Here is a 25,693-nt window from a genome sequence, read left to right as displayed (position 1 = left end):
TGGACCGTCTGTCAGATTGTGGTATTCAAGGGAAAGCCTGGTTGCTTTTAAAGTCCTTTTTTATCAGATCGTTCACAGACAGTAGCATTGGCCAATTTTCACTCTAAGCCTTTCTCCTTGCCTTGTGGAGTGCCTCAGGGGTCGTCTCTTAGTCCCCTACTTTTTAATGTTTACGTTTCCTCTCTTGGCTCACTGATTAGTTCATTTGGTTTTAAACTGACCTCCTATGCCGATGATACACAGATTGTTGTGTCACTACAGCCAGGTCAGGATTTGGAAGTTGGAAAACAATTCCATGATTGCATGGAAGCGGTGGGAACGTGGATGTCTCGTAACTGCCTTAAATTAAATTCAGGTAAAACAGAGGTCATCCTGTTTGGGAATGATGTAAACTTCTGGACTCCTAATTTATGGCCTACCAAGCTCGGTTCTCTTCCCACACCGTCTAAAAAGAACATAAAAAACTTAGGAATCTTGATAGATGCCAAGCTTAATTTTGGTGACCAGATTAATTCTATCTCATCTGCAACCTTTTTTATCCTTAGGATGATCAAAAAGATCCTCCCCTTCTTACCGCCGGAGAGTCAACGTACAGTGGTTACTTCTCTCGTGATGGCCAAGATTGATTATTGTAATGGTCTATATTTGAGCCTACAGGAATGCCATTTGAACAGACTGCAAACGCTTCAAAATTCGGCAGCTAGGCTACTGTCAGGTACAGCTAAGTTTGCGCCTATTTCCAAAGAAATTAGCAAACTGCACTGGCTTCCTGTGAGGAAGCGGGTCTGTTTTAAAGCCCTTTGTATTGTGTTTAAGGCACTTCAGGGCATGGGCCCGGAGTTCCTGAAACAAAACATCGAATGGTATCATCCTAAAAGGACGTTACGGTCAATGGAAGCCAGGTTGGCGATAGTACCACGGATAAGGAAGGTTTCCTGGGGCAGAAGAAGCTTCATTTTGAGAGCCACCAAGGCATGGAACGCCCTTCCGCCCTATCTTTTACACCCTTGGGTAATCGAGCGCTATATAAATCCCCGTAACATAACATAACATGTTGGTGGGAATGTTGTTCCAGCACCTGGGGGATAGACGGACATGTTACTTACCTTCGGTAATGCTCTGTCTGCTGAAAACCTATCCAAAACACAGATTCCTGGCACCAGGCTAAATCTGTAAGTTTTTACAGCATAGTTCCTGAGTGCTGGTAGGTGGCATTGTGAGGCTCCGCGTCAACCTTTGCTGCACCCTGGAAGTGACATCTGGAGCCTCATGTCAGTTTCTTTCTTGATACTGTCTGCGCCCCCAAGGAGCTGAAAACTCAAAATGCACTTCCCAGCAGACTTGGCCTTCAAAGCAATAATGCTTCATGAACATCAGACAAATATCCAGGACAAGCAATTCGTAGGACAGCATAGCGGTAGCACTCTTGGCCCTGGTGGTAAGTGCCTTCAGTCCTTCTGGAGGCTGCTTCCTGACCAGCAGAAAAGTGATCTTAATGCAGAGGACTATACACCTGAATAAAATCCTCTTCTGGTGTGCCATATTAACATCAATTTGAAAACTCAGCGTCATTAGGGGGTTCAAACCGTGAAGTCTCGCCACCTCTTTTGAGGGTGAGGCAAAGTAAAAACCGTTCGAATTTTGATGGGCTGCCCGACATGCAAGGGAAACATAACCTTCGGTAGAAAGGCTGCTCGAGTCCTCAGCATCAGTTTGTCCGTAAAGATGGTGAAGCAGGGCGGCTGGACTGACCGGGCTTAAAGCTCACTTAGATGACAAGATTAAGTTATTGCGAGGAGAAGACCCTCTTCAGAGTCAGGAGACATAGAGGGCAGCTGTGCAGAGGTTAAAAAGAAGTGCACATAAGTAAAGTAAGGACCAAATGTAGATCCCAGTGTGGCATCACAAAGGGTTTAGGAGGAAACGTGGATCAAGCCTTAGACAAATCGCATAACAACAGGTATTTTGCACAAGAACGGGTGGTACGGTCTGCTAGACATGGCCGGTTGACTTCCTCTGCCTTGATGTTTAAAGATCCTGCCAGTTGGTGTACAATCAGGGAAATGCCATGACGATTCAGCCAGTTCCAGATGTGTAGGTCTTCCTTGCACAGCACCCCACAATGCCAAGCATGTTGCAATACCACGTGTTGGTATTATATTCTGGGAAGATGGGAACCAGCACTCCCTTGATGGATGGAAGATTTTCAAAGTCAAGTAAACATCCCTCACTACCAACAGGTTGATGTGGAAATTGGTCTCTGCTGGAGACCCGAATTCTCTAATCTCCACCGGTCACAGATGACCTTCTCATTCCAGTAGTGACACATCTGTTACCACTATTAGCTCAGGATGGGGTAGGGAGAGGGGTCTGCTGCAGGTTCAATTATGAAAAATAGGTATGAAAAACCTGTGAATTTTTAAAATGTGCCCATGATACAGAGGGTGGGAATGGAGGTTATTTCCACAACTCTGAATTTGGGGTTACCCATAGTATCAAGTGATTCAAGGAGGATTTTGCTAAATATGTTTTCTTGCACACTGGCTTACATTTGAATGCCAAAAGAGAAATTAATTTGATCATACAAAAAATGTTCTAGTATTCTTTCTTCCCATACGTCTCCCCATAAAAATAGTACCTTACTTGTGTGAATGGGTCTAGATCTCAGCGACTGGAAAAGCCCCGAAATGGAACATGGATTCTCCAAATTTTCACCTTGGAAATTGACCTATTTTGAGGATAGGGTAGCAACAGTATTTGGCCCCGGACTCGGTCACTACCCAGTGAAACCGTTCAATCTGAGACATTTTTCAATACCTAGGGGTGTCCAGAGCGCTATGATTTAGATGGATCCCAGAAGGTTTTCTTACCTTGAATGCCCTGTAATCCTCCAACCCCAAAATCACACATTTTCCTCATATTTCTGTGGGCGAAAGTTCCAGACTCTGCAGGGATCCACAACATTCCTACCACCCAGCGGCGTTCCCCAATTTATTCAGATAAAAACAGTACCCAACTTATGTGTGGTACTGTTAGCAAGAGCTTCTGGCATGAAGAAAGAGCAAACATTTTCAACACGTCCAGGCTTAGGAATAATTCAGGCTTACCTCATAGGTTCTCATACAAGTCAGGTGAAGCAGAATAACCTTATGGAATTCCACTCCACCGGATTCCAAGTTTTTCTTTTCACACCCACCTGTGGGAGAACTAAACCTGCTTTTACAGTGTGGTAATTCTGCACTGTAAAATCAAATGAGACTTTGGTTGCAGGAGAAGCCAAGCCTCATTCCCTGTTCCTCCTCACCCCCCCCCCCAGGGGCAACCCTCTCCTTCCTTTCCTCCCCTAAACATACCACCCCCTTTACTTTCACCGTATCCAAAAGCCATGCATACATTTACCACCTGCTCAAATGTAGATGTTAAACCCCACAGAACTGAGAGTTAAGTGGTATTCGAGACCAGAAAAATAGGTTTCACAAGGTAATTGCATGGAATGTAACTTGGAATTGCACAGTACTGGGTCAGATTTACAGTGCTTGACGTGCAAACTTATCAAGTGTTAAGTGCCACAAGTCCCATTGCGCTATCTCTTGTATAATTCTCTTGCAACTAAAATGACACACCTATCCACCTCTATCAGGGTCTTAAGGAAGCCCTTCAAAAAAGGAACATGGACAGTGTTAGGGGCATAAGCCATTGAGAAGATCACAGGTTGTCATGCCAACTTGCCTCACAGCAAAAGGAATTCCACCTCCTTATGTTATGTTATGTTAGGAGCATTTGTAGTGCGCACAGCTGCCCCAGCTAAGGGGCGTCCTGGCGCATGACAAGGTACACACAACCAACACTGAACATAGAAACGGCAGGAAAAGAGAGGGCGCAGCTAGAAAAGGGGAAAAATTAAAACAAGAAGGTTTTTAGAACTTTGCGGAACAAAAGAAGATCTTCCATCAAGCGAATCTCATTCGGGAGAAAGTTCCAGAGCACCGCTGCTTTTACCCGGAAGGACCGGCCACCAACTCGGCTAAGCTTAAACCTCGGTACCACAGCAAGCGCTTGTCCCAGTGATCTTAAAGAGCTGGTCAGAACATAGCAAGACAAGAGATTCGAGAGGATCTGGGGGGCTGATCCCTTCAAGATCTTAAAAGCCAGACATAAGACTTTAAAATGAATTCTTGCTTTAACCGGCAACCAGTGCAGAGATCGAAGAGTACTAGAGACAGAGCAGGACCTGGGCAAGCCGACTATGGCTCTAGCCGCGGCGTTTTGGACACGTTGAAGGCGGATGATTTCTGCCTGGTTTGCCCCTACCAGAAGAGAGCTGGCATAATCCAGACGAGATATTACTGTAGCCTGAACTACCAGCTGCCTGGTAGGGGGGTCAAAAAACTTCAGGACAGGTCTTAAGCCCCGAAGGACCCCAAAACAACAGGCCGCAGTTTTCTTAGAGTGCCCCACGAAACTAAGAGCAGGATCCAACCACACACCCAAGTTTTTCAACTCCGCTACCGGAATTGGAGACGGCCCAAGCTCCGGAGGCCACCATCTATCCCCCCAGAGCTCCTTACCCTTCCCGACAGCCATAACCTCAGTCTTCTTGGCGTTGAGCTGGAGGCAGTTGGCATTCATCCAGCTCGCCACCGCCCTCAGTCCACTCTGGAACCTAGGGGCATCCTGCTCAACATCCCCGCTGATAGTAACCGCTAGCTGAGTGTCGTCAGCATAAGAGACCATGGTCATGCCCCACTGCTTGACGACATCAGCCAGCGGTCTCACGTAGAGATTGAATAACGTGGGACTCAGCGAGGATCCCTGCGGCACCCCCAGGCCCAGAGGATGGAATTTGGACTGGTACGGTGGTATGGCAACGCAGAAGGAGCGGTCGTCGAGAAAGGAACGGAACCACTGTAGAGCAAGCCCACCAATGCCTATCTCCTCCAGGCGCTGCAGAAGGATGCGGTGTGAGACAGTATCGAAGGCGGCGCTCAGATCTAATAATACTAACGCCACCGTCTGTCCCACGTCCAGCACCATGCGCAGATGTTCGATCATGGCGAGAAGGGCTGTCTCAGTGCTGTGCCCAGCACGGAACCCGTTCTGGGTAGCATCCAGAATGTTGGCTCGGGTAAGATGGTCAGAAAGAGCCTGGTTGACGTGGGCCTCCGCGACTTTTGCCGGCCAAGGGAGCAAGGAAATGGGCCGGTAGCTCTCTGGTTTTAAAGGATCCAATGAGGGTTTCTTCAGGATAGGAGAGACCACTGCCCGCTTCCATTTAGCTGGAACCATGCCCGTCGCCAGCGAAAGATTAATCAAAGAGCACACCATGGAGCGTCCCACAAAAGACTGGTCCCTAAAGAGGGCAGGTCTTAACGGGTCCAAAGGTGATCCAGATTTGATTTTCTGGGCCAACTTATCAAAACTTTCAGATGGAAGCAGGGGAAAAGAGTCCATAGTGGGGAGGCCCGAGATAGTATTCAGGGCCCCCGATGGTGGCCCCTTACAGGGAAAAGCGCGGTAGATGCCCTGCACTTTCTCCAGAAAGAAAGATGCCAAAGCCTCACAGTGAGAGGTAGAGGCCGTTGCCGGGGAGGAAATTCTTTTTGCCAAAAGATCTTTGAGGGCCTTAAAAATGGATTTAGCCGGGTTAGTGCTGTTGCGGAATTCTGCCGAATAGAACGCCGCGCGGGCTCTACAGATGGCGCGGTGATATACCTTAACGGAAACGAGATATAACACTTTCTTGGCAGTATCGTAAGACGTCTGCCCCTCTCTCTCGGCCCGCCTACAGCACCGTTTCAAGGCACGAAGGGCGCTGTCATACCAGGGGCTCGACTCTCTGGAACGAAGTTTGCTTGCCATAATGGGAATCAATGAGTCGAGCGCCTTGGTAATCCACTGGCAGAACTGATCATAACCCGTTTCTACATTGTCCCAGGGTCCTAGCGGATCTACAACCAAAACTTGGTGTAGGTCCTCTAACCTAAGTTTGTTCCAGTGCCTTCTAGGGACTAATCTAGCTGGGGGAGTAGAAGGGATCTCAGGTAAAGGGGCCCGGATGGCCACTAAAAAGTGGTCCGTCCATCCAAGGGGTGAAATGGAGGAGACTGTAGCTTCCATAAGATTAGTAAAAAAAGGGTCCAGTGTATGCCCTCCTACATGGGTGGGTTGTACTACCTTTTGAAACAGTTGAAGGGCCTCGAGATCAGCTAGAATGTTGATGACAGCCGGCACACTCTGGTTGTCAAAATGAAAGTTGAGATCTCCCAGGATGGAAAAATTGGCACAGCCAATTGCCAGAGAGCTAACGGAGTCAGGGAAAGCTTCTCTGAATGCAACGTCACTGCCTGGGGGTCGATATACCACCATCCCCGAGATAGAAAACTGGGGGGTAATCAAGATCTTAAAAGAGGCGCTTTCGCATCCAGCGATATTTAAAACATTCCAGCTACAGGAGAATCTAGATTTAACAGCAAGGGCAATACCCCCACCTCTAGTTGAACGATTTAGAGTGTAGATGGAGTACTCAGGGGGGAAGGCCAAGTTAATGATGGCTGCATCGTCATCCTGCAGCCAGGTTTCCGTGATGGCAAATAGATCTGGGGTCTCATCCTGTAAAAGGTCCAAGACGGCTTGATGGTGTTGCACCAAGGACCTAACATTCAGGCTGAATATTCGAAGTGCGTGTGCCGAGCCACTGCTCCGAGAGGTAGTAGTGGAAGGCCTCTGGCGGATGTGAGCGGGAGAGGTAAGTGCCCATCTCTTGCAGGCACACCTGTATGGGCCACTTAAAGGGTGGATAGGTGCCTGATCACACCTTGGGAAAATCAGTCCAATGGACCGCAAAGTCTCATTGGAATAGGTGATCATCCCAACACCAAAGTAAATAGTACCAGAGAGAAACCGCAGCGCCCAGCGCGTCCGAAGCGCGAGGGCGCCCACCACTGCGCGTCACCGCTGCGCGTTCAAATGGCTGGGTTAAATACGCCGTCCGCACATAGGCTGCGCGCCTACTCCCCCAATATGGCGCCCGACAATGGCCCAGCGATTCCCCAAGCCAAGATGGCGCCCATAAATCCCCCACGCTTCCCCCCGAGGACAGGACACGCCACACAGCGGTGCTAAGACAATTTACAGTGCAGGTAAGAGGACCGCGACTAATAAAATCAGGGGTAAAAGATTATGAAGAAAACTAATGAAAAACGGGAAATTCTAAAATAGCAAAATAGCGCTGCGTTACACTGTGCGCTGATGTCTAAGGCAGGTAGTGACTCTGTTACCTTGTCCTTATTGGACTTACTGCCCATTACCCATGAAAGGAAGGTCTCACTTCAGAAAATGGCTACCCTACTATTCCAAGTATGAATAAAGAAATAAAATGCTTCTCTGAAAACTCTGCTTCATGCGGTGTTTGTCACACCTCTTCAACACATTTCCTACACATGAAGCAAAAAGTGATTGGATTGCACAACTTTTCATCAGGGCATTAAACTCCTTTGCATTCAGGGAAACAATCTTCACTACATGGGCAACAAAGAAAAACTGTTCCTCATCCTTACTCTAGTGGATTCTTCCAGCCTAGGCTGACTACCTCTCCACTTAAGAAAAAGTCACCAACAGACACCACTCCCCTACTCATGTTGGAGACACCACTTGCACATCCAGAATGTCTGTGACCACTCGCCCTCGGCCCCTCAATCCACACACCAGAACAAAAAATCCAAACCCATACAACACATATACACATTCAAATACAAGAGCCCAGTCAGGTCTGCCCCACGACTACAGGAGCTTGACCACAGAATCCCCTATAGCTAGAATCTTGTTTCTACCAAGGGTCATCAAACCACCCGGCCCTCCGCACCCAAATATTGACTCAAAATATTATCATTCTGTCTCTAATCCTGAGACTTTGATCAGAAGCGTTAGGCACCAGCCCGTTACAGGACAACACTTCATGCATACCCTTTGACAAAGTCCCAACCCACACCAGAATCTCTCTGGCATGAGTGGGTCTCCCTATCGGAACAGCAAAAATCACTGGCCCGATAAAGGCACCTCCTGCTCATCATCAACGTTTATTGCATCTTAGAATCCCAATTGGAGTGCCTCTGTCATGTAACACTCTGCCCCAGCCAACCTCCTGCATGCCCCATGGGTTAGTGCCAGAATTAGAACTCATGAGTGGAGTCTCCCTCTGAAACGTAAAGGCACAGAATATTTGCTAACTTCATTCTGTCAGTAATGTGATGCAGACATTCTCCACATTCAAAAGCTACGCTGAAAAGGTAAATCAGTCTTTAGTGAATCCAGCCCACCCTAAGCTTCTCAGTAATCAGCCTGTGCCAAGCGCGACCCTTGGAGAGAGCGCACTTAGGACCCGGACCCCTGGACCCGCGACACCCCCCCCCTTAGCCCGGCCAGCAGCCTTATTGGCTGCTGGCCGGAGGTAGTACTTCCGGGGCACCACGACGTGGGCCCAACGCAAGGGCTTGAGCAAGGATGTAGAAAAAGACTGTAAAATAATTAGCGGTACTGAAACTGTGTTATCAAAGCGGGGTAAGTTGGCAGCGCATGTGGCGCTGGACACAAGAGAGAAGATCTGGAAGGGGGAATTTGTGGACATATTCTCCCTAATTAGGCCAAAGAGGAGGGAAGAGGAAACTAGAGAGAAAGACAGGAAGGAGGGGTTCTTCAGGGAGAGAAAACCAAGGGTGGAAGAATCAATTACAAATTGGCTGTTTGGTTTCAATGTTTTTATACCCCTGATATGTTATTCGAACAAAATTCTAAAGGCTCAAGTCATGTATGGGGGAGCAGCTTGGTTGGACTATGACAGAGATTTTAGGTGAGCCAAGGTCGAGGACCCCGACATGGGTTGGGACCAGAGGTCAATGTATGGTTAGAGAGCGTTAACAATAAGACTCCCATGAGGCAGCTCTTTCGGACTTCTCAAGGGGGCACAGGCGAAAAGAAAGGGACATGTTGGGCCTTTAATCGTAAGACATGTACCTGGGCACAAGGGACATGCAAGTTCAAACACGCATGTGCTTACTGCGGCCACCCCTCCCATCCTGAGTTTAAGTGCATCAAGAAGTCCAAAGAAAAAGGGAGGGAATCCAAGTCCCCACCCACACAATAATTTACCTACGCCGGTAGACTTAGGGAAGCTGATTTTCTGGCTAAACCAGTACCCTGACAGGAAAGCAGCCAGGATTTTATACGATGGGTTCTCCTCAGGCTTCCGCATTCCAGCGCACGGGGTGCCCCCAGTAGACTATTGCAAGAACTTGTTGTCAGCGCGCATGCATCAAGAAGTAGTGTCACTGAAGGAGAAAAAAGAAAGGGCGCTGGGGCGGGTGGCTGGCCCCTTCATGACTCCGCCATTGCCAGGATTTGTGTGTTCACCTCTGGGGGTGGTGCCCAAAAAAGAGCCAGGCCACTTCAGAATGATTCATAACTTATCTGCGCCAAGGGGAGCATCAGTGAACGACGCCATAGACCCGTCCCTGTGCTCTGTGACTTACTCTTCTGTTGATGCGGCTTTGCAGAGGCTGCGCGACTTAGGGCCAAATGCTTTCTTAGCAAAAACCGACATTGAGTTAGCTTTTCGGCTTTTGCCAGTGCACCCTGACGATTATCATCTCCTGGGTTTCCAACTGAATTTCCAATATTATTATGACAGGTGCATGCCAATGGGTTGCGCAGTGTCATGCAAATATTTTGAGATGTTCAGCACTATGCTGCAGTGGTTGTTTATCTTCAGAACAGGGCACAGCGATATAGTGCACTACTTGGATGATTTTATGATCATGGGCCCTCCCGCTTCAAGGAGGTGCAGCCAGGCGTTGAGCAAGCTGGTGGCGATGTTTGAAGAGCTAGGAGTGCCGCTGGCCCCCGGTAAGACGGTGGGCCCAGCTACCAACATGTCCTTCTTGGGCATTGAGATTGATCCAGTAGCGGGAGAATGCAGGTTGCCACTAGACAAAGTACAGGCCTTTTCCCAGGCAATAGATTCAGCCATAGCGGGACCCCAAGGTCACGCTGCATCAGCTGCAGGTACTAGTGGGCCAGTTGAATTTCGCATTAAGGATCATCCCGATGGGGCGCCCGTTCGAGATCAATTGCCCGGGCGATGGCGGGACTCACTCAGAAACACCACCACGTGAGGCTACAGGCAGACGTGAAGGAAGACCTAAGGGTCTGGCGTAGTTTTTTTAGGGATTTCAATGGGAAGGTAATCTGGCCAGAGCCAGCGGTATCCAATTCAGACTTGGGCTTGCTCACTGATTCAGCAGGTAGCATTGGTTTTGGGGCAGTATTGGGGCCCCAGTGGTGTAGAGGCGACTGGCCTGCTACATGGCATGAGAGCGGCCTGACTAGGAACATAGCCTTCTTGGAACTATTCCCGATCATAGTGGCAGTGGAAATCTGGGCTGCATTCTTTAAGAACAAGACAGTAATCTTTTGGTCTGACAATATGGCAGTGGTGGAAGCTATCAATAGGCAAGGAACTACTTGTAAGCACATCTTGCGGTTGTTGAAACATTTGGTCTTGGCTTGTTTAAAGCTTAATCTGTTGTTCAAGGCAGCTCATATCCCAGGTGTGAAAAATCAGGCTGCTGATGCTTTGTCTCGCTCCAAGTTGCAGGAGTTCAGAAAGTACCACCCTCAGACAGACGAGCAGATGACGGTGTTCCCGGCATATCTGTGGAAGATTGGAGTCCCGGACTAGCAGGACTGGTGGGAGCATCGTTGAGTGAACGCACTAGAAGGACTTACCAGCAGCAGTTCAAAGCATACAGGAGGTTTGCTAGGCCTACGAGCCGGTCCTCCCTTTTTTCCACAGCGGTGCTTTGCAAATTTTTAGTAGCATTGAAGGATCAGGGTAGACCAGCGTCTTACGCCAGGGCGCACATGACTGCGATAAGTTTCTTTGCAAAATTGGCAGGTCTGGAGGACCCCGGGGCATCTTTTGTGGTGAGGAGGGCTCTGTCAGGCTGGGCTAGGCTGGAGGGGGTGAAAAAAGATAAGAGAAGGCCACTGGAGGTAAAGACGCTAAGGGACATTTTAGGGGTATTACAGTCGGTATGCGTTTTCCCATTATGAGTGTATTCTATTCAGGGCAGCCTACTCCTTAGCTTTTTATGGGGCATTCCGACTGGGAGAATTGGTAGGGGCCTCTAAACGGGATCACGCAGGGGGCCTCCAGCGGCAGGACACAAAAATAGACCCCGGGGGTTTGGAGGTAGCGCTGAGGAAATCCAAGACTGATCCTCTGGGGAAAGGGTCCATAATTCACTTGGCGCCGGCACCAGGGGATGAGGTTTGCCCTGCAGCCAGAATGGAGGCATATCTGGCGGTACGTTCCACTTGGGGGGGTCAGGCCCTGTTCATACATGAACAGGGAGACTGTCTATCACAATACCAGTTCATGGGCGTGTTTCGACGGGCCCTGGACTGCCTGGGTCTAGATCATACAGGATACTCGTCACACTCATTTAGGATAGGGCCGGCAACGCTGGCGGCAGGCGCTGGTTTACCGGCCGAGACGGTCAAAAAAGTGGGCCGCTGGTCCTCTTCCTGTTTTAAGCACTATGTGCGACCCGAGTTGCTGTGAGACGATGAACGATTTAGGGATATGACCACGCTAATTTTATCTCTTCTCCCTTGTTATTAGTATGTCCTCAAAAGTGATTTGGGGTTTGGGACACTTCTTCGTGCGGCGCGCCACAGTTCGGCTACGGCAGAAGCGAGTGTCGAAACCACCAGGTTTAAAAGGAACGTCGTTTCTATAGTGAGGCGTCGGCGGTCTGCGAATCCGGTAGTTGTGTCAACTGGTTGAGGAGACGCGAGAACACGAGGGACATCCGTCCCCGGATTTAATTATCCTGCATTTGGGCTTAAACGACATGGTGAAATTGGGTCGCATGGCAGTATGGGTGGAATTACTGACCGAATTCGCCTGGCTTGGAAGAACATTCCTTCGGGCCTGGATTGCTTGGTCCTGCATGATCCCTCACCGGACTTGGGCAACGGGGGTCAGATCCCGGGCTTTGAACGTATCAGTGAGACGTCTTAACGGGGAGTTGGCCAATCTGTGCTCAGGTCCGGGCCGCCTGTGTCATATCCCCCACAGATTAATCGCTGGTGACCTGATGTTTCATCAAGACGGCGTGCACTTGTCGGACATTGGCACAAACATGTGGATTAAAGGGATCTGGTCGTTTGTGCAAAATCTGTTTTTTGGTGGGGAGGGTGAAGGACCTGTGGGCCCTGGTCACCCTAGTGGCGGAAATAAGGCCACAGAACAGTGAATTTAATGGGTAACGAGAGGCCCGCTGGCATACTCCCGAGGCCAGCACTGAGGGGAGAGACGGTAAGCTCTCCGCAAGGAGAATGGGGACACCGGCTGGAGAGGCAAGGGCGACAGGTCATACGAGCCTCCTTGGCAGCCTGGTGGTGAGGGGTGTGCCCCCTGGGAAAAGACGGCCAAGGACCGAGGGCAGGGGGGCTCATCGCTCAAGGACGCTGGTGGGTTGCGCCTTGCGTGGTTCTCAATTTAGGGGATGCGAGCCAGGAGGCCCCTTAGTGCTGGAGGATTTAGGTATCATAAATAGGGATTATGAATTCTGAACACTTGTAAATAATAAAAGTGTGATTAAGTGAATTTGTAATCTTGAAAGATAATATTGTTTACTTGTCATGTTTATGAATGTTTTGTTTGATTAAACATGGCCATTTTTACCCACACCTTTGGACTGATTAATGGTTTGTGGGTTCACTAACGGTTGGAGCGGGGTTCCCTGGGGGGTTCGGTCCCTATAGGTCAAGGGCTTCTGTAGTGTGGCCTGTGATATGTTTTGAAGATTTTACACGGAAGGTTCATAGAAGATACAGCCGATCTCTTAATTCTCATAGTAGCACTGAAATTTGGCAAGGGTATCGCAGGGTTTCCATGTATGCTATGGTCATTTTGGGCACACTCAATGCACCAAGCCTATCCTGGCATCCACATGATCAGTCTCTAGTTATGAGGCAAACAGGCCCAGCACAAAGGCATGTCAGGTTCTTTTGCCACTTCTTCCCTGACCCTTGATGTGCAGGTTCGCCCTCCATGATAGATTATCCCACTCCTCTGCTTTTAGAACACCTACTTTCAATCTGGTGTCTGCGCATTGCAGTCATTCTTCAAATCAGGCCTTAAAAGTCTCCATATCTTCCAGTTGGCTTCCCACCTCTACCAACCACGTTCTCACTTAGTCTACATTCTTACATAACTCTCAAATCTTAGACTTCCGAAACAAGCAAAGTTCCTGTAGACTCTTGCTGATGTCAATTCTCTGCTCATCCCTCAATTCTTGTTTAGATTTTTCAGGCTGTCAAGCAGATCTGCTTTAATCACAGCCGCCATGTACTCCAGAGCTCAGTGCACCTCTCCACCACCAGCTCACATGATGTCTGGTGCCTGCACTCCTGTAAAGAATTCCAAATAGGGCAGCATGTATATCTGTGTTGCTTTATTTGGTGGCCCTGAGAGACTATCACCCTTTCTCATATCTCCTTTGCACCGCTAGCCGCATTCTTATGTATGGAATCAGCAGGACACTCAAGAGGTTATCGATGCCACACCGGTCATTGGGTAGTACTCCTTTTTCGGTCTCGCCTACGCAGTGCACATACGCTGCATAGGAGAAAGACCTTTAGACATCGATGCGCCTTTTAAGCTAAAAACGTGCAAGCGTTGCATTGCTTTCAATGGCAACGCGTTCACGTCTGGCCATTTCCTTTTGGGAGCGAGCTTTGACACCATATGTTTGGAATTAACTTGCAAACATATAGTACCCCTGCTCGTTCCCGGAAGGGAAACAGGCACAGGCCCCCTCCTATCTTCCCGCCCCCTGCTGCCTCCTTCTTTAGCGTGAGGCGCGTGCTTTTTTTTTTTTAAACCTTGAAACCGAGCGCGGCGCCACTTCACGGACACCGCGCTCTGTTTATTGATAAATTTCTTAACTTTAGCACTGAGCGCAGCGCCCACTTCAAGTACACCGCGCTCAGTTTTTAAGTTAAGAAATATATAAAGAAACTGAGCGCGGTGTCCGTGAAGCGGCGCCGCGCTGTTGAGACGATGAGAAGTCTCAAACCCTGTTCCTCAGAGCCAAAGCCTGCAGCTCTGACCATTACACCACATACTCTCTCCTGCACATCATGGTTGCTTTTAGAATCACCTACCCTTGCCATTTCCTTGTGTTTTAGCCCATATGTTTGATTTTCTTGGTATGCACAAAAGGTTTATAGAAGCACTCTTTGTAAAGTAAAAATATTCCGAAAAGTAGCTTTGGGATGTTTTTAGCAACTGGATTTTTGCCTCTGCATGTATAAAGATATACCTAATATGAACATCCCATGACGTTTTACTGTTCGTTTAAAAGGAAGTGCTGAAAAATGGGGGCACAAAAACAAGCCACAGATTGGTAATTTGCAGCCAAGATGGAGGTTCATGGGTGCACGTAGCTCTTCTACAAAATGTTGCTTGCAGGTTGCCAGCAGTGTTCCCTCTCCAGAATAATATGCACATTAATAGAAAGTTTCAGAAATGTGCAGTAACACTTCCCACCACCCGCTGATTTCTGCGAATGTCTGTCCAACAGTCTTTTATAGATTTGGCCGTTTTTGCTCAATTTGGCGCCACAAGCGAATGTGGAAAATACCTAGATGTTGCCCTTCTCATAATTCTGGGAACTTGTCCGTCCTCTAGTATTCTCCAGATGTGGTTTCCATCACGTGCATTAAATTGTTTCTAGACTAGCCATTTCGAAGCTAACAGTGAATTACAAGTTGAGTATGCTAAATGTTTATTTATCGCTCGCTGTTCTGCCATAAGTCTTTCTGGTGCGGCGTACAAAGGTAAACCCAATTTAGTTTTAATAATGAAGATCCTTCCCCTCTCTCTCATTTCTGACAAGATCTGCATCATTTCCTCGCACTTAAACTCTGACGTCGGTCAGCCCGTGCGCATCATATCCTTCTCAAAAATGATTCCCCTGCCAAGAAGGGACTATTATGCATCACTATAATATAAATTGCCCTGCAGGCACGTGATTGTCGTTAGTGGAATGGGACCCGGGGGGACCGCGGCGTGAGCCGGGTGTCCCCCTGGGAAGGTTCGCGCGATGGTACAGACCACGCAGCGAATCACGTGTTAGGTAGGGGGCGGGGCTTAGGTTTTTCACCGTTGGGAAGGCGTTTAGGCGGGAAACGATCGCTGAGGCAGGGAGACGGTCGTTTTTTGTGCCGTTTTTTGCCTCATTATTTATTTAATTGGTTTTTAACTAAAGTAGCTTGTCATGGCTGACGACCCAGCTGTTCAGAATGCGCTCCGTGTTCTGTATGAGGCAGGCCGGGTTGACTTACTGGCCCCTGGTGTTCCTGACTTAATGTCTTCAGCTGTGAGGCGCCCGAAGAGATTGGCGGCGAAAGGTGTGAGCGACGCAGTGGCAGCTTGTCTTCCTGCCAAAGGACGTGTGCAGGAGATGGCCACCAGAGGTGAACTCGCCCCTTTTTCAGCTAAGGATCCACGCGGCAGGCCTGCTCGTTTGAGCTCCCATTCCCGGCTCCTGACAGCGCGCTGCGCCTCTGCACCAACAGTCATGGTGAGGGAGTCTGGGGAGGTCTCTGTGACTCGGGTGGGACGAGCCCGTCGTCGAGTCAGCGCCAGGGGAGGCGCGGTTTCTAGAAGCCTGCCTGCATCATCACGTAGAGGTACAGGTGGGAAGGGGAGGGGAATGTCTAGTGAGGGTGCTGACATTATGTTTATTGAGTCCCCTTCTCCTGCAAAACGGGCGTCTTTGAAGGGCGCAGAGTATTTTTTGAACAGACCCGGTTACTTTTCTGGGCATAATATTGACATTGCTCCTCCTGTTTTGTCATTGGGACGCTCTGCAGCTTTGGTGGACTATCCCAGCGATAGTGGTGGGGAGGAGGAGGTTTGTCTAGACAGGTCATCTTTTTCTATCCCTTCTGAGGCTTGTGGGGGACGCCTAGAGAAGGGAAACTATTGCGGTAAGCGTTTTTCAGTTTCTGGGGTGTCCCCTTTACCTAGGGGCCCCCCTGGGTCCAAAGGTGTGTATGCTCTCACATCAGCAGTTGGCTTGGAGCAAGTTACTCCTTCTTGTCTCCCTTTGGGTGAAGATGTGTCAGAGAATGTGGCTACGGTGATACAGAGGTCATCGGAAGATGCTGGGCCTTTACAGGAAGATACTGTTATTAATTCTTCAGACATTGTCTCCATTTTCCCGGCTTCTCGCCCCCCTCCTTGTCACCCGCAGGTGGATTTTGATTCTCCTTTTGGTCCTCAACGTGGTCAATGGATTTGGGTTGAGCATGCTGTTCCGGACTCATCGGAGGCGGATGCTTGTAATCATGTCTCTGGTCATGGTAAGTTATCGCATTCTGGCACGAGCGGCGAGGAGGCGGTAGGTTATTCAGTCCAGCAGACAGCTCAAGTTTTTCCTCGAAAAGCAATTCAGAAACAGGTTTCGCCTTTTGGTAACGTGCCATTTTCGTCAAGCGGATCAGGTGCGGATCTTAATATAGCGGCCGGGCTCTCTATTCGGAGGCCTGTGACCAATTGGGAGTTTTACGATGGTGGGGTGGGAGATGGCGAAATGCCAAGTACAAGCAAGGATGTTTGTGAAGCTCCAGAGGTGCAGGGTATTCAAGGTCTGGGTTATTTTGATGGTACTGAAGATGTTTTTTCAGAAAAGGATCGTGGGGGTAATGATTGTTGTTCCGAACATGTTCCTTTCGTGCCTTCAACGGGTGCGGGGGCAACCAATTCTGCTAGTGTCTTACAGAAGTCAAGTGCGGATTTCACGGCGGACCAAGAGCGGCATCGCGATTATCAGCGTCGTGATGATCCTCGGGAATTTCAGAAGCGTGCTGCACAACTAACGTCAGGTAAGCCTCATTGGTGGGCTGCTTGGTCTCAACCTTGGGTAGGCAAAATTTTGCCGGGCTCAGTGGGGGTGGACGAGTTAAATACATCTAAGGTGTTGGGGGTTGGTTTTGGTGGGGATACAAGGGACAAAGCTTTTCGAACGTCTATTTCAGGTAATGCGGATAGATCCAGCAAAAGGTCTTCGTTGGGTAGTGGGGTTGCTGAGGTTGGTCCTGCTGGTTCAAGTCAGGTGAAGGCTACTGCTGGGACTCGGCAGAAGCTTCCTTATATGGGTCTTGCCATGCCATTAGGCATACATCTGTCAGTTAACACCAAGAATAAGATTTGGCTTCATGAATTTGTCGATATTTTTAAACTCCTTCATAGGGATATTCAAGCCAGAGAGGGGTCCAAGGAGGAGGAGTGGGAACTTTCTAGGCGGCCCAGGGTCCCAAAGTCTATAGAAAATTGGACTGCAGCTTTTTTGATATATGCTAGCGTGTATTGTGAGAGGTATCCGGACAGGGCTATTTCATTGTTTAAATACATGGACACCATTCGTAAGGCACATTTGCAGTTAGGGGGCTATGCATGGCTTAATTATGATGAAGAATTTAGAGCGAGGATCAGTATGTTTAAAGATAAACCGTGGGGTGAAGTAGATCAAGAGCTTTGGCTGCAGTGGATGTCCTCTGCTCAGCCGGTTGCGTCAACGCACACTGCAAGTGGTCTGCCGATTATATATCGGCCCTTTCTGCCTCGCCCCGCTCCAGTCGGGGCGGGGGTTACAGGAAGGGGTCAATTGCCGATGCCAGGGGCCTGCTGGAATTTTAACCGGGGCTCATGCACTAGGCAATTCTGTAGGTTCAAACACGAGTGCTCCCAATGTGGCGGTAGACATGCCATCACCCAATGCTTCGCTAAACAGCCTCAAGGGGGTTCAGGGAGTTTTCCAAGGGGTGGAGGGGGATTCCCTCAACTTATGTCAAAGGGCTCATACCCCAATTAATCTGATGCGTTTGCTGCCTTGGTTGGATGCTTATCCTGATTATGAAGCTGCGTCCAAACTGTTTTGGGGTTTTAAAGAAGGTTTTCGCATTGGCTACCAAGGGCCTCGTGATCACCGTTGGGCTGACAATCTAAAATCTGCTAAGGAACTGCCTCAAGTGGTGCAACGGAAATTGGAGGCTGAAATTAAAGCTGGTCGTGTAGCTGGGCCTTTTATTCAATGCCCCTTGGAGAATTTGATAATATCTCCGTTGGGGGTAGTCCCTAAAAAACGGGTTGGTGAGTTCAGAATGATTTTACACCTGTCATGGCCGGAAGGCCAATCTATTAACGATTTCATTTCCCCTGAGGATTCCAATGTCTCTTATGCGTCCGTGGATGACGCTTTGAGATTGGTACGGGAGGTAGGGGTTGGTGCAGAATTAGCAAAATGTGATATTCAATCGGCCTTCCGTTTACTTCCTATCCATCCATCGGATTTTGAATTGCTAGGTATGTTTTTTAATGGAGCTTTTTACGTTGACAAAGTACTTCCTATGGGGTGCTCAGTGTCTTGTGCCTTGTTTGAAACGTTTAGCACGTTCCTACAATGGTGTTTTTCGGTGAGGAGTGGCCACACACATGTCTGTCATTACTTGGACGATTTTATGTTCATTGGCGATGCACAACTAAAACAATGTCTTAAAGGTCTCGAATTCTTTCAGGACTTGGCTGAGGAGTTTGGTGTTCCGCTGGCTCCTGAAAAAACGGAAGGTCCTTGCACTAAGCTCGTATTTTTGGGCATAGAGATAGACACAGTAGCTATGATGGCTAGTTTGCCAACTGCAAAGGTAGAAGAGATCAGGTCTTTTCTTTTGGAGGTGCTGGGTAAGGATAAGATTGAGCTTCGGCAAGTCCAACGGCTGTTGGGCTATTTGAATTTTGCTTGTCGAGTTGTTAGGGCAGGCAGGACTTTTTGCAGAAGGTTGGGTTTTGCGATGTCCGGAGCCTACCTTCCTCACCACAGAATTCGTCTTACCAAAGCCATCAAGGAAGATCTTCGGGTGTGGTTAACCTTTTTGTCAGATTTCAATGGAGTTTCTTTATATTTTCTTGGTGACAATACTATTTGGCAGATACAGATTTTTTCGGATGCCTCTGGAGCACACGGTTTTGGTCTTTTTTGGGAGGGTCGTTGGTGTGCGGAGGCATGGCCACGCCATTGGTTATCACAAGGGCGCAGTATTGCTTTCCTTGAGTTGTTTCCATTAATTGTGGCCCTGATGGTTTGGGGTGTGGAATTCAGTAACAGATGTGTAATGTTCCACATTGATAACATGGCTGTGGTTCAGCTCATAAATAATCAGAAGGCCAAAGATCTAAGGGTGTTGAGGCTTTTGCGTTTTTTCATGTTGCTCAGCTTAAAATGCAATATTGTTTTTCGTGCAAAGCACATTCCAGGTGTCAATAATTCAATTGCAGACGCCTTGTCTCGTTCTAATTGGCAGAAATTCCGCAACTTGGCGCCTGGTGCAGACACCTACAAAACTCCAATCCCGCAAGACATCTGGGTGCTGGGGGAATGAGAATCATCGATTTGGTCGAGAAATCGATAGCCCCTGCTACTAGACGCACTTATCTGCAGGCTTGGTCTGAATTTTTAACTTTTATGAGATTACACTGTTTTGAAGGTCCTTTATTGGATTCCAAGTTTTGTATGTTACAGTTTGTTTTATCTTTAGTCAATAAAGGTTTATCACACACAACCATTTCTGGCAAATTGGCTGGCATTTCTTTTTATGGTCAGCTATGGTGGGGTCAAGATTTAGTTGGGGATGTTGTGTTGCGGCGGATGCTCAAAGGTTTGAGCAGGGAGCGGACACAGTCCGGGCCTTTACGAGAACCTATTACTTTTGGATTGTTACAGCAGTTACTAGTTCAATTGCCTTTTTGTTGTTATGACCATTGGGAAGTGTCGCGCTTTCGTCTATGTATGATTTGGTTGTTTTTTGGTGCCTTTCGGGTTTCAGAATTATTGGGGCTGCGAGGACAAATGGGGATTCGGTCCAGTGAAATTGATTTTCAACGTGGGGTGTCAATCAAGTTATTTTTGAAAAAGTCTAAAACTGACCAGTTGGGTAAAGGTGTTTGGGTTAAGTTGAGTGGGAGTGGGGTTCAAGGATGTTGTCCGATTGGGGAATGGGATTCATTTGTAGGTTCCCCTGAGTTCATACATGGGCCCATATTTTTGCATCAAGATGGGTCAAAAATTACTGATGCTCATTTATTGGCTGTTTTACGCAAATCCTTGAAGAAGATTGGGAGGGACCCCTTACTTTTTGGGACTCACTCATTTAGGATCGGGGCAGCTACGGAAGCGGCTAAATTGGGCTGGGACTGGGAGGACATTAAGAGGATTGGTAGGTGGAAGTCTGCATGTTGTTCTCGTTATGTCAGACTATGATGGCTTATCCGTTTGCTTTGATACAGGCTAATTTTTACTTTTCTACCTAGGTCGTGCCATCAATTCTTTTTCCTCAAAAATGCGTACTTGGATCATAAGTTATTCCTTCGTCAAGTGGTCTGCTGTTTTTGCAGAACGTCAGATCTACGGCAGGTCGCTCGGACTTCCTAGCAAAGGCCACGAAGTTCTATGGAAGGGTAACGGTGGGATGAGGTGGAGCAAGTTGTTTTCTACGCTATCTGAATTATCAACTGATAGAGGTTTTCCAGACTTGTTAATCATACATTTAGGTGAGAATGATCTTGTACCTTTATCTGGGTTATCGCTCTTGAAACAAATGCAATTGGATCTAGCAGTCATCAAGAACAATTGGGTGGGTACGTCTCTGGTGTGGACCGAATTTATTTATAGACAACAGTGGAGGGGGGCCCGCAATCATTCAGCCATGGAAAAAGCTCGCAAAAAATTAAACCGTGCGATGAAGATTTTTTGCAATGCAATGGGTATTCAGGTGTTGTCTCATGATAACATTACCAGTGTCGAGTATCATCTTTTTCAGGAGGATGGGGTTCATTTATCCCAGTTAGGTCAAGCCTACTATATGATGGAATTACGGGACTTGCTGGCGGGTTTTTGGAATGAGAATCTTTGGTGTGATCATCTTTTAAAGTAGAGTAAGTTTTTTTTTTTTTTTTGAGCATATTTGTTTTTGGGGGTGGGCCAGGAAAACTCTTTGGGTTTTCCTGGGTGTCGGTTTTTTGAGGGTTTGGATAGTCTGGAGCGGGCTTATCCTTCCCTCTGGGGCGGGGGGAGGGTGGAGGAAAAGCTGGACAGGTAAACCAAAATGGTCAAAAAGGAAATGATGCCATTGGGGCAGTACATGGGGTAATTTATGGTAAATTTTGGTTGGGGTATTTTTGGAATTGTTTGTGGCAAAAATGTTTGGGAAGCAATTTGATAATATTTACATTGTATCAATAAGTGGTTCTTAGTTACCTGTCCTAATAAAGTGACCTTTTTTGCTAAGTCAAAATTTGGTGTGGTCTGTCTTATTGCGCGATCTCTGCAGTGACGTATGAAGAGAACCAAAGACTTTCGCTGTCGGAGAGAACACTTCAAAATAACGATTACAGCCAAGATGAGATGCTTCAAAGCGGGCCGGGTGGCTCACACGAGGTGAGGTAATTGTCGCTGCTGACTGACCCGGTATTACCCAGAGGAGCTCCTTGACACCCCTGAACAGTGGAAAAGGTGACGCGCTGCCTGCGTGGACGGGGCCAGCACTGCAGCGTTAATGGCCCGGAGGAGGTGTTACTTCGAGAAAATGAAGGGAGTCTCTACAATAAATACTGGGGCCCTTCCAGAGAAAATATACACTTCAAGAGCGTGCATGGGTGAAGGAGCCGAGTGCACTTGGCAAGGGATTGGATGGAAGACTGCCTCAATATCAGGTAGTGGAATTCGAGGTCTCGCGCAGCGGTCTTCGTGGTTATTGTCTTTAAATTGTCACACTTTTAGAATCTATAAGCCATGAGTGCATACTTGATATATTTTATTCATGCGAGTTTCGCTATGTCTTTTTTGATGTTAGAAACCGATCGGAAGTGACATGCTCAGTTCAGTAGCTTAGCAAAGATACCACGGGCCCTGGAAAATGACCCCTTTGCCTGCTGTGAGAGTAGTAAAATATAGCATTGATCAGTGTTCTATGGACCCATCAGTGCTCTGGGCCCTGATGCCACTGTACCAATGGTGGCTAACCACAGGCACAGTTCTAGTAAATGCAACAAGCATTGGCATAGCCAATAGGTCTCGCCTTTGGGACCTTATAAGTGTTTAGTTATCCAGCACAATATTCCTTGGTGCAACAACATCAACTGTTGCATGGCTAAACACTTATAAGGTCCCAATGGCGAGACCTATTGCCTATGCCAATGCTTGTTAGATATCCAGGAGGTCCACTAGGAAAATGCCTCATTTCAGGATCTCAGGCGTCGAGGGGCATTATATTCTCATACCCACAGGTGTCCCTTGGGGTGACCACTGCATCTTAGCAGTGCCCATACTCTGTCTCCCCTGTCTAGACATGGCTTCTGCCAGCTTTGCTGCGGCCTTCAGAATTCAAAATGAGGTCTGCCGATATCCAACCTTCAAAGAGGGGGCACGGCTTCTCCCTGGCCCTAAGCCATCCTCATCTGGTACCGGTGTTTTGTGCCAGGTGTGAAACGTCCGCTCACATCGCCATCTTAACCTAAACTCCTTTTTTAGATAATCCTCCTCCTACTATAGCCTCTTCTCCAACCTGCTTATATCCACATCTGCCTCCCTCACATTAAAAGTGGCAGAAAAGATGATGCAACACCCAAATCAGCTAATGTACACTCCCATGCCCGTTTTGATGTGCTGGAGCATATTATATATATATATATATATATATATATATATATATATATATATATATATATATATATATATATATACACACACACACACACACACACACACACAACACCCTAACTGAGGGCTTCTTACAAAACTAGGAAGAGGACCCCATTGCAGGGGCATTGGACTATCTGCACCCACAGACCAAGAGAAGGGATAGAAAGAAGAGAACACAGGTGTGGCAAGAAGCAAGGGCACTGAAAGGGGAAACTAGTAGCTGGCAAAGGCCAAGGCGGAGGGCAACATGAGTGGAATAGCATAGCAGTTGTGAGAGATTACTACAGTTTGTTATGGATTTATTTTTGTTACAGGTGTTCCAAGATTATTTCCAGCATGCCATTAAGGGGCACGTAACAGTCAATATCTCTATGTAGAATGTTGATTCCACAACATTGTTAAGGAAATGTTAACATTTAGATCTTACACCTTGGCTGGCCAGGTATTGAGCTTGCCGTTCAGGCTTTCCAGGACCTGTTGCTGTCTTTCTTGGTATCCTGTTCAGAATTTGCCACTGAAAATGGCTGTTGCAGGTTGTGACATTGTTATGCATGATTGGCCTTCAGCAATATGTGCTACGGTAGTATATATAACAATATTATCCAAGTTTTCAGAAGTGTATCTGAATGTAATTCATGTCCTTTGGGGATAAGTAGTTACTCCTGTGCCATGGGTTTAATTTAGTTTCTTGTGTTAAGACATGCCCTCTTTATCACCACATTGTAACTTTTTCCAACGCATGCATTTACTGTCCTTATGATCGAATTCTGGAATTGTCCTGAACCTCGTGCTAGATCTTATTAAGGAATTCCATGATCAATGGAACTAAAGAGGTTTCATGACTCGAAAGCATAAAGCTTGCATTGGAGTCTGCCACAGAAGGAGGTCGGGACTAATTCCCGGAAGTAACTGACTTATAGAATTCATCCAAGGCTGGTGCCGTCATATTCTTGTTCTTACAGTGTCAGCCGGAAGGAGAAGTGGAATTAGCAGATAATTGTCAGGGGAGACCAAAAATAAGGACACATGAGGGAGAGGCTTACCCACTTAACTACCAATCAACCTGTGGGGCGTAACAGTTCCATGGAACAAAGGAGTAGGAAAGGGCTAAGTGTTTACTCCACATTTCAGAATGACCCTCCCTCTCCTACTGACCACACCCCAGAGTCTGGTCCACTACAATGGAGGCTTTTAAGCAGTATCCTCATTAGGAGCCTATTTAACCAATAGTGGCAAAGTCAATAAGTCTCAACTCTAAAACGGCAAGCTTTGGGCTTTGGCAATGCTTTTAGCCAAACGCATGTGTCAAGGCGCATATGTGCACACGGCCCACAATCTTGCAATGGATTTTCTACTAAAAAAAACTCACTCCAAGATGGCTGCCAATGTACATGCATCCATCGTGACACAAAGCAGACATTTTTATTTTACAGTTCTAATATGGCAGACGGCCAGGTTAGAGAACTAAATTACTGTGGAAAAGAAGTAAAAAACGAGTGCAAAAAAAAATCAACAAATTGAGTGGCATTGTGAGGATCGGGAAAAGGGTGTGTTAGAGTGTGAGAGAGTGTGAGAGTGTGAGAGTAAGTTTTATATAGCGCGAATTCGAACCGAAGATATCAGGTATCAGAGCGCTGTACATGAGCACCAGTTGCTTTTCAGACGGACACATTCATTTTTGTTAGACAGGAAGCGATTACGTGATTTGCCCAGAATTACAGGATGTTGATTGAGCGTCCTTGCCAAAACTCAAGCCCGGTTCCCAAGCTTCGAGGTTGACCGCTCTAGCAGTTAGGCCACATTCTGAATAAGGGCAGGGGGTGCAACCCTTTCCAGCTAAGCTCAGATTTTGAACATGCATCCAAAGATGACCACATGGAACTGACTTTCAGATTGTTAATTTCTCTGTGGAAAAAAACCATAAGGTGGGCCAGTGAAACAAACAAGGAAGGATGGGATTCGGAGGTCTCAAGCCCCGTAAAGGACCTCTGTACAAGTAGATGAAAAGAAAATATACAGTGCAAATTCATCTTTCTGTTTATGTTGCATAGCACAAACCTATATATAAGTTCAAGAGGGCTTTAGAGAGCTAAACTACAAGCAGGGAGGAAAGTAGAAGAAGATAGAGGGAATATATGGTCATGGAGGTGGAGGAGACAAGTAGTTCGTGGTAGAAGGAACGGGGACTTGGTCCGCCATTCGGATAGCGTTACACAAGGGTAAGTGCTGCTTTAAAAGCTGGTTCTTCAGGTTCTTTACAAAGTGAATGAGTCAAGGAGCTGGCCACATCTATGGGGGGAGGGAGTTGCAGCTCCTTAGATATCAAATCAGATGCTATTCAAAATCCCTCCATCTTTGTAAAGCATTTAAGTATCACAGTGAAAAAGTGTTGGACAGCACAGCGGCTTTTCATAAAAAATTAAAAAAAAACTTTTCCATACCTCGTCACTGATGCTCCTACTGCGCCTTTCCGATCAGCTTCAACAATAATTCTGTTTTTAGACAACTGCTCTTGGATGAGAATTACTTTTTCAACACCTTTAACAATGAAGTAACCACCTGTGAAAAAATGATAGAGAGACACTTATGTCTCTGGGAAATTCACAAACAAAGAAGCGAGGGAGAGAGAAAATTTTTGGAAGTTGTAGCATAGCGAATTGGAAATGTACCCCTTAAAAATATCCTATGCATAACTTGGTAGCTTGTTCTCGTTTGTGACATCAACATTTTCAAGTCCAGAATTTACTATGCTATAAGGCTCCTATAAGTATGAATGAGTGGATATGTTCTGAAAAGAAAGCAGTGTGGCAAAGGACTTAATTAAAAATGTTTTAATAAGCACTATCAAAAAATGTTTCAATTCTAAA

The 25,693-nt window shown here is 47.3% G+C and overlaps 1 protein-coding gene and 1 pseudogene across 2 annotated transcripts in view; one reads left to right on the top strand and one right to left on the bottom strand.

Annotated features, from left to right (window-relative positions):
• Window positions 1-25,693, bottom strand: part of POLR3B (RNA polymerase III subunit B) — a 1,087,861-nt gene that overhangs the window by 779,102 nt on the left and 283,066 nt on the right. For both annotated transcript variants that reach the window (XM_085652533.1, XM_085652534.1), the window contains one exon: window positions 25,268-25,385. In XM_085652533.1, coding sequence (XP_085508659.1) covers window positions 25,268-25,385 — 118 coding nt within the window. The remainder of the gene's footprint in view (window positions 1-25,267; window positions 25,386-25,693) is intronic.
• LOC146855047 (uncharacterized) lies at window positions 9,693-10,732 on the top strand (annotated as a pseudogene).

The sequence above is a fragment of the Triturus cristatus genome, chromosome 4_1 (genome assembly GCF_964204655.1).
Source record: "Triturus cristatus chromosome 4_1, aTriCri1.1, whole genome shotgun sequence".
Lineage (NCBI taxonomy): Eukaryota > Metazoa > Chordata > Amphibia > Caudata > Salamandridae > Triturus > Triturus cristatus.
Note: the sequence above shows the minus strand (reverse complement) of the source record. Positions and strands in the feature narration are given on the sequence as shown.